This window comes from Pholcus phalangioides, unplaced genomic scaffold, assembly GCF_987345545.1.
Source record: "Pholcus phalangioides strain wild (caught in Gottingen) unplaced genomic scaffold, Ppha-v1.0 ptg000011l_1, whole genome shotgun sequence".
Taxonomy (NCBI): domain Eukaryota; kingdom Metazoa; phylum Arthropoda; class Arachnida; order Araneae; family Pholcidae; genus Pholcus; species Pholcus phalangioides.
In genome coordinates, this window is record NW_028301604.1 from 37,038,325 (window position 1) to 37,054,475 (window position 16,151).

Here is a 16,151-nt window from a genome sequence, read left to right on the forward strand (position 1 = left end):
ATTTATCATTTCCGGTTTTCGTGTAATTATTTAAAAATATATTGGATAATATTTTGATGCAGTCTTCTAATAAAGAGCAAAGAGACTTACCGCAGCGACAAATGCCTTCAAATTCTGTCCCTTCATCCTGTAATTTTTCTTTGGAAAGTTCACAAAGTAAATATCTTTTATTATTTGCTTTTAGAAACCGTTCTTCATACGTTGATCTTATACAAGTTTGAAAAATTCTGAAGACGACAACACATACATTAACTGTGAAGTCATTCGGCCACAACAAACCACCACGGTCAAGTTCTTTCAGGTACTGCATTGTCTCTTTGTCGGCATCATAATACATCTGCTTGTCAGTTGCAAGCTTATTTTTGCACTCGAAACATGGCCCAGAGGCAACTCTAGCCACATATCTTGAAAGAAACACCAATGATTTCATATTGGACTGTGAAATCTCCACTGTTTCGGAGAACGGTATAACATCTAAGAAAAAAGCATCTGGAACATCACTTTCTGCACTCTTACATGATTCTAAGAAATGTTTTATATTGAATGAACCCATTTTATCCGATTGCAAAGTCAATAGACTTAAGACCTTCAATTTCCTTTCCGATTCCAGTACTTGAGAAACAGATACGTGATAATTTCCCTCATTCATGCATCTATACCGACAGAAACGAGCTTCTAAACAGTCAGTGTTTGAAGCTTTCCCAATAATATATACACTAGTGGAAAGGGAAGGTTTCAAATAGATATTTGCAAATCAGCACTAATGTGCGAGTTGTGTGAAGAAGAGCAAAGGATATGTTTCTTTCCTAAGTTTTCCACATCTGGATCCAGGCTTTGGAAATGAGGGAGAAGAAAGAGGCTCCTATTCCTCAAACCAAGAGCAAAAATTCTCCAAAAACTCAATATTATGGCACGTGGAACTAGACTGGTTGAATAAATTAAGAGAATTTGCATATTTTATCGAATTTCATGAAAACAACTGAACTGAATGTAAAACCACTGCTTCTAGACAAAAATGCAAATCTTGTACGTCAAATACGTAAGCGTACACGTGTGTGTAGGCGGAGCCAGTAGAGAAACAGACTTTATAAGCACGCGTAAGTTAGGACGCATTTCGTTCGCTAGCACACCTCGGCGAATTTCTTGGTGTTATTTTGCAGCAATCGGTTAATTTCAAATTGTAACAGTAAAAATGAGTAACCACCAACGTTTAGATGATGGAATGAGGTGGCGAATTGTGGGGAGGCTAGAAGCAGTCCAATCTCAAGTCCAGATTTGTAGAGAGTTCAATTTAACGCCCTGCGTCGCGTGTAACTTATGGAAACAGTTCCAGGATACCGGATCCATCGAGAAAAAGCTTGGGCAATGTCGTCCAAGAGCCACGACGGCCAGAGAAGATCGGCATTTGTCGATTATAGCGAGGCGTAACAGGAGTACTACAGCTTCTCAGCTCTCTCGTGACTTGTATGCAGCCACAGGAACCCGTGTATCAAGGGTGACTGTTTCCAAAAGACTTCATGAGAGAGGGTTGTTTGCAAGTAGACCTGCTGTTTGCGTCCCGCTCACTTCCACGGACAGGAGAATCCGTTTATAATGGTGCAGAGAGCATAGAGATTGGAGTATGAATCAATGGGCGACCGTTCTCTTCACTGATGAGTCCCGGTTCAGCCTAAGCACCGATTCTCGCCATACGTTCATATGGAGAGAACCAGGGACCCGCTACCTACCCTCCAATGTCCGCGAAATCGACCATTATGGCGGAGGAGGTTTAATGATCTGGGCAGGCATCATGTTGGATGGCCGCACACCTCTCCATGTCTTTGAGAGAGGCACTGTGACTGGTGTGAGGTATAGGGATGAGGTCTTGGAGCCCTATGTTCGCCTTTTCAGGGGTGCAGTTGGCCCCGAGTTCATTTTAATGGACGATTACGCGAGGCCACATAGAGCTCTTCTGCTCGACGATTTTCTACAGAGTGAGGATATTCGCCGGATGGATTGGCCAGCCAGATCTCCAGACCTTAACCCTATAGAGCATGTATGGGACGCTCTGGGGGGGGGGGGCAATTGCAACTCGCAACCCCCCTCCGGGAACCATCAAGGGAAAACAGCGTTTCTGAACGAGTGGGACCAATTGCCACAGGAAATGATAAACTGCCTTATTTCAGGTATGAAATCACGCTGCGAGACCTGTATATCTGTAAGGGGGGACCATACCCCCTATTGACCCATTTTTTTGTTTATTCTGCAACCGCTGTTCCATAACCTTCCGACTCCAACGAGTGTTACGCACGATCATGCGTGTGTATTACAATTATTGAATGGTTATTTGTTTTTTATTGTATCAATGTATGTACATATCAAATTTCATTAAAATCGGTACAGTAGTTCTAGAGATAATCGACCAATCTGCAAATTCTCTTAATTTCTTACACCAGTGTAGTAATGGGTTCACAGAAAACATCAATCTTATGCTTACCTTTGTGTGGAGTTTTTACATTTACAATTTTCCAAAATTTAGAAAAAATATCAATGAAATGGATTGTTCCAACGACATCCTCACCAATTTTACTTCGAAATTCTTTTAACGATGGGATCAATTTTTCATCTAATAGCTTGAGAGCCTGACCAACATTCTGGCGTTCCAAGTGGTTCGGATATAAAGCTTTTCTGCTCAAACTAGGAGCCAGTTTAATGTTATCATCACATTCCTCTCTGTGCAATGTCTTTAAATGCATTACAATTGCATACATAACAGCATCTTCATCTGGGGTGTCATTAGAACAGTCTGATATCAGCGACTCAATTCGGGGTATGTAAAATGTTTGATTGGTGCCTTTCTGGTTAAGCCAATTATTACGGACACTTTTCATACAATGTACAGTGTCGAACATGAAAAAAAGTTTTCTGTCTGGATTTTCTGAATGTTCAATAGAGGATTTCAATGATCCACCACACACATTTTCTCATAGGCCTTTCTATTTATTCTGTTGTTGTCTGCGCTTACAAACAAAACAATATATCCAGCTTCGTGGAGAACCCTGACTACTTAACTCAAAACAGCATACAACAAACAGCATTTGCTGTTTGATTTTTCATTGGGAACAAATCAGCAACATCTTTATTTTTTGAAAATAAAGATGAAATCATAAAAGCTTGAATCGTTGAGACCTCTGTGTTACTCGAATTGAATGCTAACCCTTCAATCGTACCACCCTTGTAAAATGTCCCAGGTTTAACATATATCTCATTCATCATTAACCAACCAACTTTTCAGTTTCAAGAAGTTCATCACACTTGCTTGCAAGATACTTCAAGTGCGAGTTTTGTACTCCACTCTGGAGACTCCCTAAATTTTGTAACAATGTTTTTAAGTAATAAAGATGAGGCAGTATCAATCTGTTAGAATCCCTCACAAGGCGATATGCTGCTGGGCTGTTGAAGTAAAACATGGAAGCCCATAATAGCATTTGGGTAGAATAACGAGGGGCTTTCATTAAACTTAGTTCCAACTGCTCATGTAGGAAAGATAATGTTTCAGGCAATGACGTACTTTCACAGTCGTCAACAATCTCTCTTAAAACTGCAACAATTTTTTCCAACCTGGTATGAAAGGTTGTTTCATTACTGAACGCCAGACAGTGACAGTAAAATCTTCAGCTATTTTAACTGCAATAACAAATGATGGTGCATCATTCAAGTCTGCGTAAATAGAGCTTACATCAGATAACACTAACCATGATTTGTCCAGCCTACTTCCAAAGCCAGTTTAAATTCTTGGAAATTCTTGATTTTATCGGAAATGAACCATTCTTGAAAGTTTTTTTCCTCTCTGTCATCAATTTCTTTCTTCTGGGGTCTTTCGTTTTGATGGTAATTTAGTTGTCAAATAAGATGGTTGTCCAGGAAAGATAGTGGGATCAGGTGATAATACTGGATTTTTTCGTGGTACAACGAGGAGAGTTCCATCTGATGGTGTTGCTTGATGGTTTCTTTCAATGAATTTTTCTTCAAAGTGTTTGATCTTCAACAACAGATTCATTTGTACTCTTGAAATCATCACGATGTATCAGCTTCTCCCACTTGGATTTTCTTTCAGGATTTTTCGGGAAGGTAAATACATTCGTGTATATTTCCCCCTTGTAGTTTGACCTGCAGCCAGGAACACAACAGCATCGTGGCATCTACAAAGAAAATGGGAAATGTCACAGATGTGTGGTATTTACAATATATACAGCATATATATAAAGAGAGGCAACAAATTTATTTTATTTTTTATTAAATTTTTTATTGTGGTACTCAACAAACCAAGGATGGTTCGAGATTCGAGAGGTAACAAATTTTATTGAATTACAGGCATGCTTGCAGAAAGAGAGGCCACTGATTTAAATGTCATACTGTTAATTTACATACAAATTCCATTTAAATTACAAATTAGCTTCTCAAGATATTTTTATTTATTCAAAATTATCCATTTATTTAATTATGAGGAGTTTCAGCTTCTGGTTTTTTAAATATTTGAAATAAAAATTTTTTTCTTTAGATCTAAAAAATGTTCTTCAATTATAGTTAAGAAAATTTTATAGTAGCATAGTAATAAATTTTCCTCAAACTATATGAGAATTAAAAATGTCAAAGACACAAGGAAAATAAACTTAGTCTCGTTATAAATCGGAAAATATGTACTTTTGAAATAAATTACGATAATACAGCAATTACGTCTGCAAAAATAAAAATTGTAGACACATTGATTGAATTGTTTGAATAGCAACTTACACTAATGTTCACAAGTCCTCCATCAGATGAATAGCGAATTTCTCTCAACTTCGCGTCTATTATTAAAGACAAAATTCTACCAGCTGAAATATAAAGCAACTTGAAGAATAAAAAAACAACAATTAAATTGTAAATTATAGATTAAAAACCACGAGAAAATTGAATTAAATATAGCGATAACTGCACGTGGCGTGACCTCAGAGAAAAATCAAAACAGCCTGTCTTAGGATCCGGATTTTGGCGTTACAGCCTAGGCGGCGAGATACAGTACGGCTTGTCTCCCTTGGAATCGTTTGATAATACCCGGCGCTGCCCGGGTTTTCTTCAATGAGGCTTTTTGGATCACGTGATATCTCCCTCTTTCTTTGAGGGACATACAAACCGTGTCAATCAATATGGTGCGCGACACATGAAAGAAACAAATTTAAATTTAAAGAAACGTAGAAATGAATATACAGGGTGTTTCAAAAAGAATCATCCGATTTAAAAAAAATCATAACTATTCAGCTTTTAATTCGTTTTGATCGAATAATGTATAGGTAGAAAGAGGGAAATCTCGAGTTTCACGCAGTTGCCGATAGGTGGCGCTAACGCTATTTTTTCGGTCGCCACTTCAGTGTTTGTCAAGATTGGCTTTTCCCACAGTTAGAAACCGATTCAGATGACTTCATTTTCTAGCAGGATGGGACACCACCACACTGGACCTTGGATGTTCGAGAAATTTTGAACAATGGCATTCCTAAACGATGGATCGGCCGTACGGGACCTGACGATTCAATTAAACGCTACTGGCCTCCAAGATCGCCGGACCTCACAGTATGCGACTTCTTCTGGTGGGGCTTTATAAAAGACTACGTTTATGTGCCTCCCCTTCCAGCTACATTAGCCGAACTGAAGGTACGAATAACAGTAGCCGTGGAAGCAGTGAATGCAAACATGCTTGCAAAAGTTTGCGACGAATTTTACTACCATATAGACATATGCCGTGCATCTCAAGGTGGACATATTGAGCACCTTTAATTTGGTTTGTAAAAACTTTGATTAGCCATAAAATTAATCTTCAGTGCCTATGTGCTCAATATTTTTCGTAATATACGCATTTCAAATCAGGTGATTCTTTTTGAAACACCCCATATTTTTTCTCCTTTTTTAAGGGACGCTAGGTATTGCTAGGTATTGACACTCAAAGTGATGCTGATGATGATTATGACGTCTATTCAAAAAGCCTCGTTACTGGGAGGATTGAAGAAGTAGCAAACTATTATAAAGGCATAAACTATTATACATATATACTGGCAGCATTAAAGAAGTGACAAACCATTTTAAAGGCATATACACGTCTGAAACGCAATGCTAGGGAACCATGGTAGCCGAAGTAAACGTTCTGAAAGTGATTGTTGAGGCCCAAAAACCATTTTTGCCTAACAGTTTTTCGCTCACTTTGGGCATTTGACCAGGTCTGACGAACTTTTAAAGTAGCCTATCGTTCAAGTCGGGTCCCATTTGGTGTATATGCAAAATATTTAGTGACAATAGATCTAAAATTGTAGATTTGTATACACACAGAGACAGAAAATCAATTTTATATATATAGATTTTATCAAAAACAAATCCTGTAAAAACAAAATTGTAATGTTGTAGTTATTGAAATTTGAAATACTAGTCAAAAATCAGTTTTTTTTAAGTGTTTGTTTTTACTATTATCAGCAGGGCCCGGATGTCGATGACGTTGGCATTTTTTGCATTTTCAATACTTTTTCACGTTTAAGGCATTTTTTGATGTTTTAGCGCTTTTTCGGCATTTTTTAGGATATTTTTTCTCTTTTGAAAATTTTTTCAAACTAAAAAAAGTAGGCTAAAATTTTTTTAAACAAAAAAAGAAATTATCATCACTTCCGTCACTTCACTTGTATTTGCTTTTATAAATGACAAGCAAAGTTTAGAATCAATTTCAGGTAAATTTAGTATTTAGTAAGAATTTCAAGAGCTGGCCACGCTTAACCACACAATAAATCAAAGTGAATTCCAGAAATTCTGAACCTATATGGAAAGTTGAGAGGAATTTTTATCATAAAAATGTAAAAAGTACTTGCATGTACTATGGGGGACTTTTGAAATTCGCAAATTCGTGTTGAATGACATTGATCTGTAGGAATGCTGCATGCAGTAAGATTTCTTGAGCTTTGTTTTGTCTTGAGAATATTGAAGAATTGATGACGTGCATTAGATCAATCTTCAGCATTCTGGTTTTCACCATTTTGTCCTTGTAGAAAAGTATGGAGCGTATTGATGATATTGATAAAGTCATATGCTAAAAGTGGGATAGGCCAATTTGCTATCATGAAATTTAAAAAATAATAGGAAAAAAGCGGACTTATTGTATATAGAAAAATTTTTGACGATCACATATCCACTTCCAAATATCCCTAATAACATTTGTTGATGTTGAGAGAATTTTATCCTGTCTTTTCAGAAATTTGATAAATCTAATATTGAGAATTAATGTTATTTTCAGTAGATACTTATCTTTATGATATACGATTTTTTTTCTTTGACCTCCAGTTAATGTATAATGACGGATTCAGTTTTCAAAGAAATTTATTGTGTTATTTTAATAGCATTTTTTGTCATTTTTGGTGAATTTTTCTTTTAGTTGCTAGGGCATTTTTTCGAATTTTTAGGACATTTTTTGGAGTTTTTGGGGCATTCTTTATGGTCATTTTTCAAAATTTATTAGATCTTGATTTATTAGATCCTTAGATCTTTATTAGATCCTTGATTATCAGTATTGGGATTAATCGAAAAATTTTCGGTTTGCAAGAAATTGGAAAATGTTAGGTCTGTAGTTAAGATATGTAGATGAAGAAATTTCCTTTATTTTAATTGAGTTACGAATGAAAATGTGATCGATGCCAGTAAGGTCTTGTAATTTTTAGTACTTCCAGCACTCTGAAAACTGGTCTCAGATGTTGATGTCAAGGGAGTTGTAGATGATTTCGCATTTTGTCGAAGAGATACACATTTCACGCACACCCAGTTTGCTTCAAAAGCTTTAGGAAACTTACGGAAACTTTTTTCACTGTATCCAGCACAGAAAAAAATGAAAACACTCTTAAAAAATTGAACATGCTAGCTCGTCTTCCTCTCTTTTGATTGATTCCTTACACTGAAATCACTTGTAAAATAATCTGGAGAGCTCATGTTGATTATCTTGAATAAAAAGCACTTTTTTTATTAGTTGTTTAAATATTAGAAACTATTTTAAACTTTGCATTAGATGAACGGAAAAAAATGAATATAAATACAATAAGATATAAGAGAGAGAGAGCCACTCGTGTGTCGACACCACTCCTTGTTGCCAGATTTCTGCATTGAATGATTGTTTGAAATAAATTACTTCTTTTGTTTTTAGGCTTTAATTCGAACTGAAATGACCTACCAAAAAAAATTTACATGATAATAATTCCATCTTTTATAATGTGGTAGATAAATGTAAGCCAATTGAACATGCACTTGAAAATAAAAGAGGAGCTTTAGACTTGAACGGATTCAGTGCATATACGGTATGACTCTTAATACCAAACTGAATAGTCTGGGCATCCAAGGAACTTTTTTTTCTCTTATCTTCATATGTGTGAGAGGGAAATGAGCTGACTATATAACACATTCCAGACACACACACACACTACCTCACCTTTTTTTTCTCACTATAGCTTATAGCGTAAAATAACAGTTTCAGTTCAGTTTTCGTCTCCATTTAAAAAATTCTCCTTCATACAATACAATTATAAAGCTGTTCATCCCAGTTTTTCGTTATTTTTAATTTTTTTTAATGCTTCTAAGTGTTTTATGAAAGTTAATCTGAAATATCTAGCAGTTTGTAGAACGAATTAAACTATTTTCCATAGAAACCTATGGGAACTAATGTTTCGTCTAACGAATGTGATTCTAGAAGGAATTATCTTCGTTAGCCGAGTTATCACTGTATTTACATTTTTGATGCAACTACTTTCTCTTCTGAGTAAAGCGAATGAGTGTGTTTTTTCCATCTTCATTCGCAAACTCACATTTCTAGAAAGCAGTGTGGAAACTAATTTTAATTCGAATGTTTCTAAACCCGTTCAAGTTTTTACTACTAATCAGTTAGCTCTAAAATTGTGTTTCTCAGAACGCAAGAAGTGTGGCACATATTGCAAGAAAAACGATACCATACTGAAATATATTTCCTACTTTACTTACAAAGTCAGAAAATGAAGAGATGTTCCCAGGAGTAGCAGAATTTATAGAGTCGTTGTCTAAATCTACTTGTTGACTGAACATTTTCGAAACTGAAAGAAGAAATAGTGATTGAACATATACAGCACATCAACACATATCAATTTATTCTACTTTATGTCTGCAAAGCTAAATACGAGTGCATAAAATACAATAAACATAGAATGCAAAACCGCTCATCGGGGTATGACAGTTGAACTGGTATATAAAGCAAGAATTTCCCAAGTTCCAGGCTGCCATGGAAACTAAAAAATTGGTACTGGCGCCTAAAACTTTCCATGTCCCCTAAAACATCCATAGATTTACACATCCATCTCCGAGAGCAGACTTTCGTCCGGTTGATAGTTCGCACGTTGTCGCTTAGTTCATCATAGCGGTTGATTTGATACGAACATGGTTGCGTTTATGTTATTTTTATTAGTGTGAATGCCATGTTAAGGTTGTGTTTTTCCGTTAATTAATAAATGTTGTGCTTCTCTCTCAAGTGATGCCTCGTCAATTCGTGTTACGCCACAGACTAATAATTGGTGGTCCAGTGGTTGGATTCGATCTCCTGGTAATCGTCGTGGTGAGGTAACGTGCTGATGTCCGTTGGGATCTGAAATCCTGCTCGAGATCGTCGCAGTGCTGTTAGATTATGAATCTGACATAGCTCTCATATCATCATCATCAATGGTACATCAGTCCTATGACTGGTTTGCCCCCATGTTGAGCAGCCGCCACTGATCTCTGTCTTGGCTTTGTTATTTAATTTGTTATTAATAGCTGGTACATTCTGCATCATTTAGTAGCGTTGAGATCCAGGTGATCCTAGGCCATCTCCTGGGCCTTTTCTTTCAATCCTTCCCTCCATCACATCTGGTAGCAATCCGCCGTGACGGAGAACATGTCCCAACCAGTGTAGGCGTCTGTATTTAATCCTTTTCAGGATTTGGTGACTCTCTCAAATCTGTGTTAGTACTTGTGAATTTGACCTTTTCAATGTCCAGCTTATGAGCTCCATGCGCCTCCAGTACCACATCTCCATCGCTTCAAATCGTTTTGCGTCTCTCTTGTTTATGGTCTGTCTCTGATCCGTATTAGTGCAGTGGACCATACATATACCTTAAGCAGGCGTTTTCATAGTTTAAATCGGTAAGTTTTTGTTCATTAACAATCCTTGTTTAGCGGGGAATTCTTGTTTAGCAAGGGCGATTCTAGATATTCTATAATAGCTGCAGTAGCCATCTTCCGTGGGCAAACCCCCCAAGTATTTAAACGATGTTACATGTTGTAGTTGCTGACCTTTGATTTTTGTTGTGAAGCTTGACGCGGTTCGTTTTGCTTATATTTATTTTCATCCCATATTTCTGAACCTTGCGGTTAATCCTCGAGAGCATTCTCGTCAATGTTGTCGGGTATCCTGCCAATAGAGCAAGGTCATCAGCAAACTTTATCGTTTTCACTATCCGGTCCCCTATTCGGATACCAGCATTGTATTCATCACGGTGTTCCCCAGGGTTCGAATCTTGGACCATTCCTTTCCTTAATATTCGTAAATGACCTTCCTCGGTGCTTCAGTGCATCTAAGTGTCTGATGAATGCTGATGACGTGAAAATATATCGCGAGGTTGGGAGTCTGGAAGATTGTATGGCTCTACAAAGAGAACTAGAGTCTCTCCATGATTAATGTGGGGCTAATTTCTTCCAGCTCCATGTTCGTAAATGCCATGTCGTCGGCTGTACAAAAAAATTGTCATCGACCGAATTTGACTACACCATTGATGCAGTCTCAATCAGTTGTATTTCCGTCACCAAAGACCTTGGTGTTTTTTTTTACTCTAAGCTTGCATTCACTGACCATATATATGATCTCATCAATAAATGTTAAGTACAACTGAACTGCGATGGTATTTTCAATCATTGGAATGCCGAAAAAGAAGTTACCTTCGCTTTTTGTATAAAATTGTCAATAATATAATTGATGACTGCTATCTTTTTCAACTTGTTGATTTTTCTGTGCCAATTGGAAATAGGCCTGTTCGGCGGACTTTTCGCCTTCCTAAACACCGAACAAATATTTTACGACGGTCCCCTATTTTTGAGATGTGCTATATATATATAATCAGTGCGATGTGAAACCCGATATGTTCAATTCAACTGTAAGAGAATTTCTTAAAATTTGTATGTGAGTATTGAATCTTCATGTTATTATACTTTTCCGAATGTATTTCTCAGTATCGTATTCTTCATCATTGTTTCACTCGTTTTCTTGTACTTTGTTGCATTCACCTTTTGTATTTGTGTTTTGTATTTCTCTTCTCCTGTCCATCTCTGTATGGGCAATCCTTGCCTGTCGAGATGTAAGTAAATAAATAAATAAAAGCCTCATTAAAATTTAGTTCTGAAAAGGCATTGAATAGCCCTAGTGATAGTAGGCATCCTTGTCGGACGCCGCGACAGATGCGAGCTGGTTTGGTGTCACCTCCTTCTTATAATTGCCTTTTGTCTTGTATATAGGTCACGAATTAGATTTACTAATTTTTCTGGATATCCGATTATTTGTAATAGTGGGAATAGTTCGCTCCAGCTGGCACGATCAAACGCCTTCTCAAAATCAATAAAACAGACGTATTCCCACTCGGCTATCACTCTTAACGCTGTCACTTCATGTCTTGTCGCCAATTTCTTCCTAAAGCCGAATTGCGAATCATCTAGTTATTTTTCGATGCATTTTCCGTACGTTTCCGTATGATATGGAGTAGTACTTTCCATTCGTGACTGATAACGCTAATTGTTCTGTGTTCATTGCATCTCTTAGCCGAGGGTTTCTTTGGTATTGTTATGATAACTGTCGTGCAATGTTATTCAGGCCATTTTCCCGTCTTATAAATATTGTTAACAAGTTCAAAGAGCCGACTTCTGACAGTGTCTCCACTTTTTCTTAATAGTTCCGTGAGAATGCCATCCAATCCTGCCGCTTTCCTTGTTAGTAGTGCTCTTATTGCATCTTCCAACTCACTTTTCAAGATCGGTTTCTTCTCATCTTCCTCTGGGCGGGGGACCTCAACATTAATCAGTTGGGCATACGGGTCACTATAAAGATTTTCCATAATACGGTACCAAGTTTCAGCGTTATCTAGGCTCGGTTATTTTTATTCCATTCTCGTCAACCATCGTTCTAGGGTTATATCCTTTTCGTCTATGGGTGATTGTCTTGATCTTTTTATACGCTAGGGCACTTCAGCCGTGGCGGTCAAGAGTTTCTTATTTTTCTACACTGTTCCTTCCACCACTTCCCGCGCACTTTTTGCATTCCCCTTTGAATCTTATTGCGACGTGTCCTATATTTTTCTTGGCCGCTATCTATTCTATCGTTTAGTATTTCTTCTGTGATCCATGGTTTGTGCGCTTGTCTCTTAGGGCGTCCTAGTATCTATGTTGCGGCCGTCGTTACGATATCTTCCCACAATTTTTCAACAGAACTTTTTGAGTTCTCCTCCTGTGTCATCTCCCTTATCAGTTCGTTTCTCTAGGTTCCACTTAGCTGTTTTTCCTGTTTTTCTAGATTTCCCGTGGGTTTTAGTTGGAATCTCAATATATCCAGCGAGTCCAAATCTGCATCTTCCCCCCCCCCCCACGGGTAGCTTATAGATTTGTGTATTTGATTTCAGTAATGCTGTTTTATAGGGATATAGCAATTTGGAATCTGTCTCTGTCTTCCGGTATTTTCCAAGTATAGCGCCTTCTTGGGTGTATTGCATTCCACGCATTGCTTACGATGTATCCTCATTGTTTGCAGATGTCAATTAAGCGTTGACCTCTGTCATTCATGATACCAAGGTCGTGAGAGCCAACTATCCGTTCTTCTCTACCTTCTCCTACCACAGCGTTCCAGTCTCATCAGTATCACATTATCGTCGTTTGGTGTCTTCCAAGAAGGTCTCCAATCTTCTCCTCTGAACTCGATGATGTTGGAAAATAACACTAACATGGTGTTATGTTGACGGGCGTTGCAGCGAAACTCATCATTATTATCCTCACTCCTTTTATCTTGACTTTTATTAGTGCAGGGTCGGTCTTAGACCTAGTGGCGCCCGGTGCAAAGACAGTAGTCAGCGGCCCCCCCTCCCCCAGGCACGAATCCAGAGTGATGTGTCAGAGAAGGGGTCTAGGTCAATTCGTCGCGCTCAACTTGTCGCGCGACAATTCGTCGCAATCAATTTGTCGCAGCGTCAATTCGTCGTGCTACAAACTCGTCGCGGTACAAATTTGTCGCAGAGTCAGTTCGTCGCGGTGCAAATTTGTCGCAGAGTCAGTTCGTCGCGGTGCAAATTTGTCGCAGAGTCAGTTCGTCGCGGTACAAATTTGTCGCAGACTCATTTCGTCGCGGTACAAATTTGTCGCAGAGTCAGTTCGTCGCGGTACGAATTTGTCGCAGAATCAGTTCGTCGCGGTACAAATTTGTCGCAAAGTCAGTACGTCGATCAAATAAATTTTTAAAATTCAGTTTTCATGGTATTCATACCACACTTCCCGCTTTCTGGCGGGATCTTCATTTCTCGCTGCGAGGGGCGTTGGGGAACACACCAAGATGATAAATTGCGATAAAATAAATTTTCAAAATTCAACTTTCACGGTATAAGCCATACTCCCGCTTTCTGGCGGGATCTCCGTTTCTCGCAGCGAGGGGTGTTGCGGGAACACACCAAGATGATAAATTAGGATCAATGCCCATCCCAAAGAGCAATTTGCCTAAGGGGTCATTCAAGTATTACGTCAGGATCGGGGAGGGACTTTCGGATTTGTTGACTTTTGATGACGGGGGGGTGGCGGTTTGAAGGTCGCTTACGTCATCAACCACCCCTTTTTGAAGATATGAAATGTTCTAAACTGCTGGTGAAATTTTGCTGACAGGGGAGGGGATAGGGGTCAGTGTTTTGCTGATTTTTGCTGACAAGGGGGGGGGGAGTCAAAAATGGCTGAAAATCTGCTTACGTAATACTTGAATGGCCCTAATTCACTATTGAATATATATCTGCCATGTAGAGAATACATCTTTCTTTGAGGAATTTTTTACCGACAATATTTCTAAGCCCAGCATTACACTATGAAAGTGTTCTAAAAGTCCTTTTATAAAACTTGAAAAATTCAACCAATAAGATTATCGGTTGCATTTGCTCGATTTTTTGAGTTTTATACAAGGGATTTTATCAAACTTTTATAGTGTAATACTGGCATTAGGCTGATATTACACTATAAAAGTTTGATAAAATCCCTTTTATAAAACTCAAAAAATTCAACCAATAAAGTTCATATGTTACATTCGAGCAAATGCAACCGATAATCTTATTGGTTGAATTTTTCAAGTTTTATAAAAGGACTTTTAGGAAACTTTTATAGTGTAATACCGGCCTAAGTTTCTATACCTAACAGCTGTAAAAGTCTTATTTTTAAATTATTTTTTCGCAACGTCGTGTACATTTCAAATCATCTTGCATTATTATGATAATATTCAGACACTCCGGTCATAAGCAAGGGAACCTTGTGGCTGAGGCCATTTCACCCCCCCCCCCCAATAAATTTTTTGAGGGGCGGAGATCCCCCTCCAAATAATTCATGAGTATACAATGAACTTTTCCGCCTCCTGCGTACGGGAATACTTTCTAACTACTACGAAAAATTTTCGGTAGTTTCTACGGATTTCTACCTTAAAATACGGAACTTCGGCAAAATCGTAAAAAGTACGGAAATCTGTTTTTTTTTAGAAATTACTTTTGTTCAAGGATTTCTTTGAATTCAATTATCCTATCGAGAGTACAAAATGAAGTCACGCAAAGACAGAATCTCCAAAGAATAAATAGCAAGCCAAGAATAATTATCAAATTAATTACAAATCAACCAATTGGCGGAAAAAGTTGCGGTTTACACTAAGAGAACTTATCATCGCCTAAAGTTATTTTTGATAAATAAAAGACAGTTCAACTTTCATTCGCAGATTGGGACAAATAACTCGAAACCTATGTATATAAAATTGATTTCCTGTGTGTACTCTATACAAATCTACAATTCCATACCGATCTTTGCAAAATTTTGTATATGTACCAAACAGGTCCCAACTTATAGCAAATGCATGAAAGGGTAAAAAAACTGTCCAGCAACAATGATTTTTGGAATGCCTACTTTTGTTTCCTTGGTTCCCAAGCAATGGTTTGTCACTGTTTTAATGCTCCCAGTGTATGGAGAAAACCCGGGTAGAGCCAGGTATTACTGCTAGTTCACAACTTTCTTTCAAAAGTTGAAGGAAATTGATTTGAGTTGGAAAAACAAAACGAGAAAAAGATTTGCAATGGGGATTGCCCCTCCCCCCAAAAAAATTTGTTTCGATTTTTTTTCTTCGAGATTTTTTTTTGAAAAAAAAAAGTTTTGTCCCCCCCCCCCCCAACTTTCCCGATGATGAACATTGTCACTACGGAAAGGCTTGGTTCCAAGGCTGGCATGTAGGTTTGAGTGCCGTATATACGGAACGAATGACAATTTTCAGCCCCCTCAATGGCTTCTTCATGTTCGCAGTTCTGACTCCGGCCAAGGACGCCGGAAGTGTTTGGAACTTGTGGGTTCTTGTCTGAATCTTAACATAGGAAATTTTGATTTCTGAATCAAATCTCTGGGTGCGTAAACCCATTCCATAAAGTACCGTGGGCACCCACAGCATCGCTGTCTCCGACGCCACTGCAAATGTCAATCAATTTTTGATTAATTTATTTTTTCAACTTTAAAATTACAACTCTCAAATAGAAAAAATTAAATCAGGTTTTTAATTAGCCCGTTATATGTAACTTTTTGTACATGACACTCATACGGCTCCAGTCGACGATTATTAAAAATTTCTTCTTGCAACTCGAGTGAATTAACATTAGAAAAGAATATAGGATTATATTCAGAGGCGTATTTTCTGGGTGGGGAGAGAATGACAAGTTCAAGGGGGTGGCGCAACAAATTTGAGTAATTGGTGATCAAGAACATAAATTAGAAAGGGAAAAGGGAGGCAAGGTTTGAATAGTTCACAGGTGGTAAAGCCATAAATCCGCCTCTGATTATAGCCTACATTTATCAGGATAATT

At 37.9% G+C, this 16,151-nt stretch overlaps 1 protein-coding gene across 10 annotated transcripts in view; it reads right to left on the bottom strand.

The window, feature by feature from the left end:
* Window positions 1–16,151, bottom strand: part of cnc (NFE2 like bZIP transcription factor cap-n-collar) — a 662,445-nt gene that overhangs the window by 142,744 nt on the left and 503,550 nt on the right. For all 10 annotated transcript variants that reach the window (XM_089239517.1, XM_089239519.1, XM_089239518.1 and 7 more), the window contains one exon: window positions 9,013–9,101. In XM_089239517.1, the coding sequence (XP_089095643.1) occupies window positions 9,013–9,101 (89 nt within the window). The remainder of the gene's footprint in view (window positions 1–9,012; window positions 9,102–16,151) is intronic.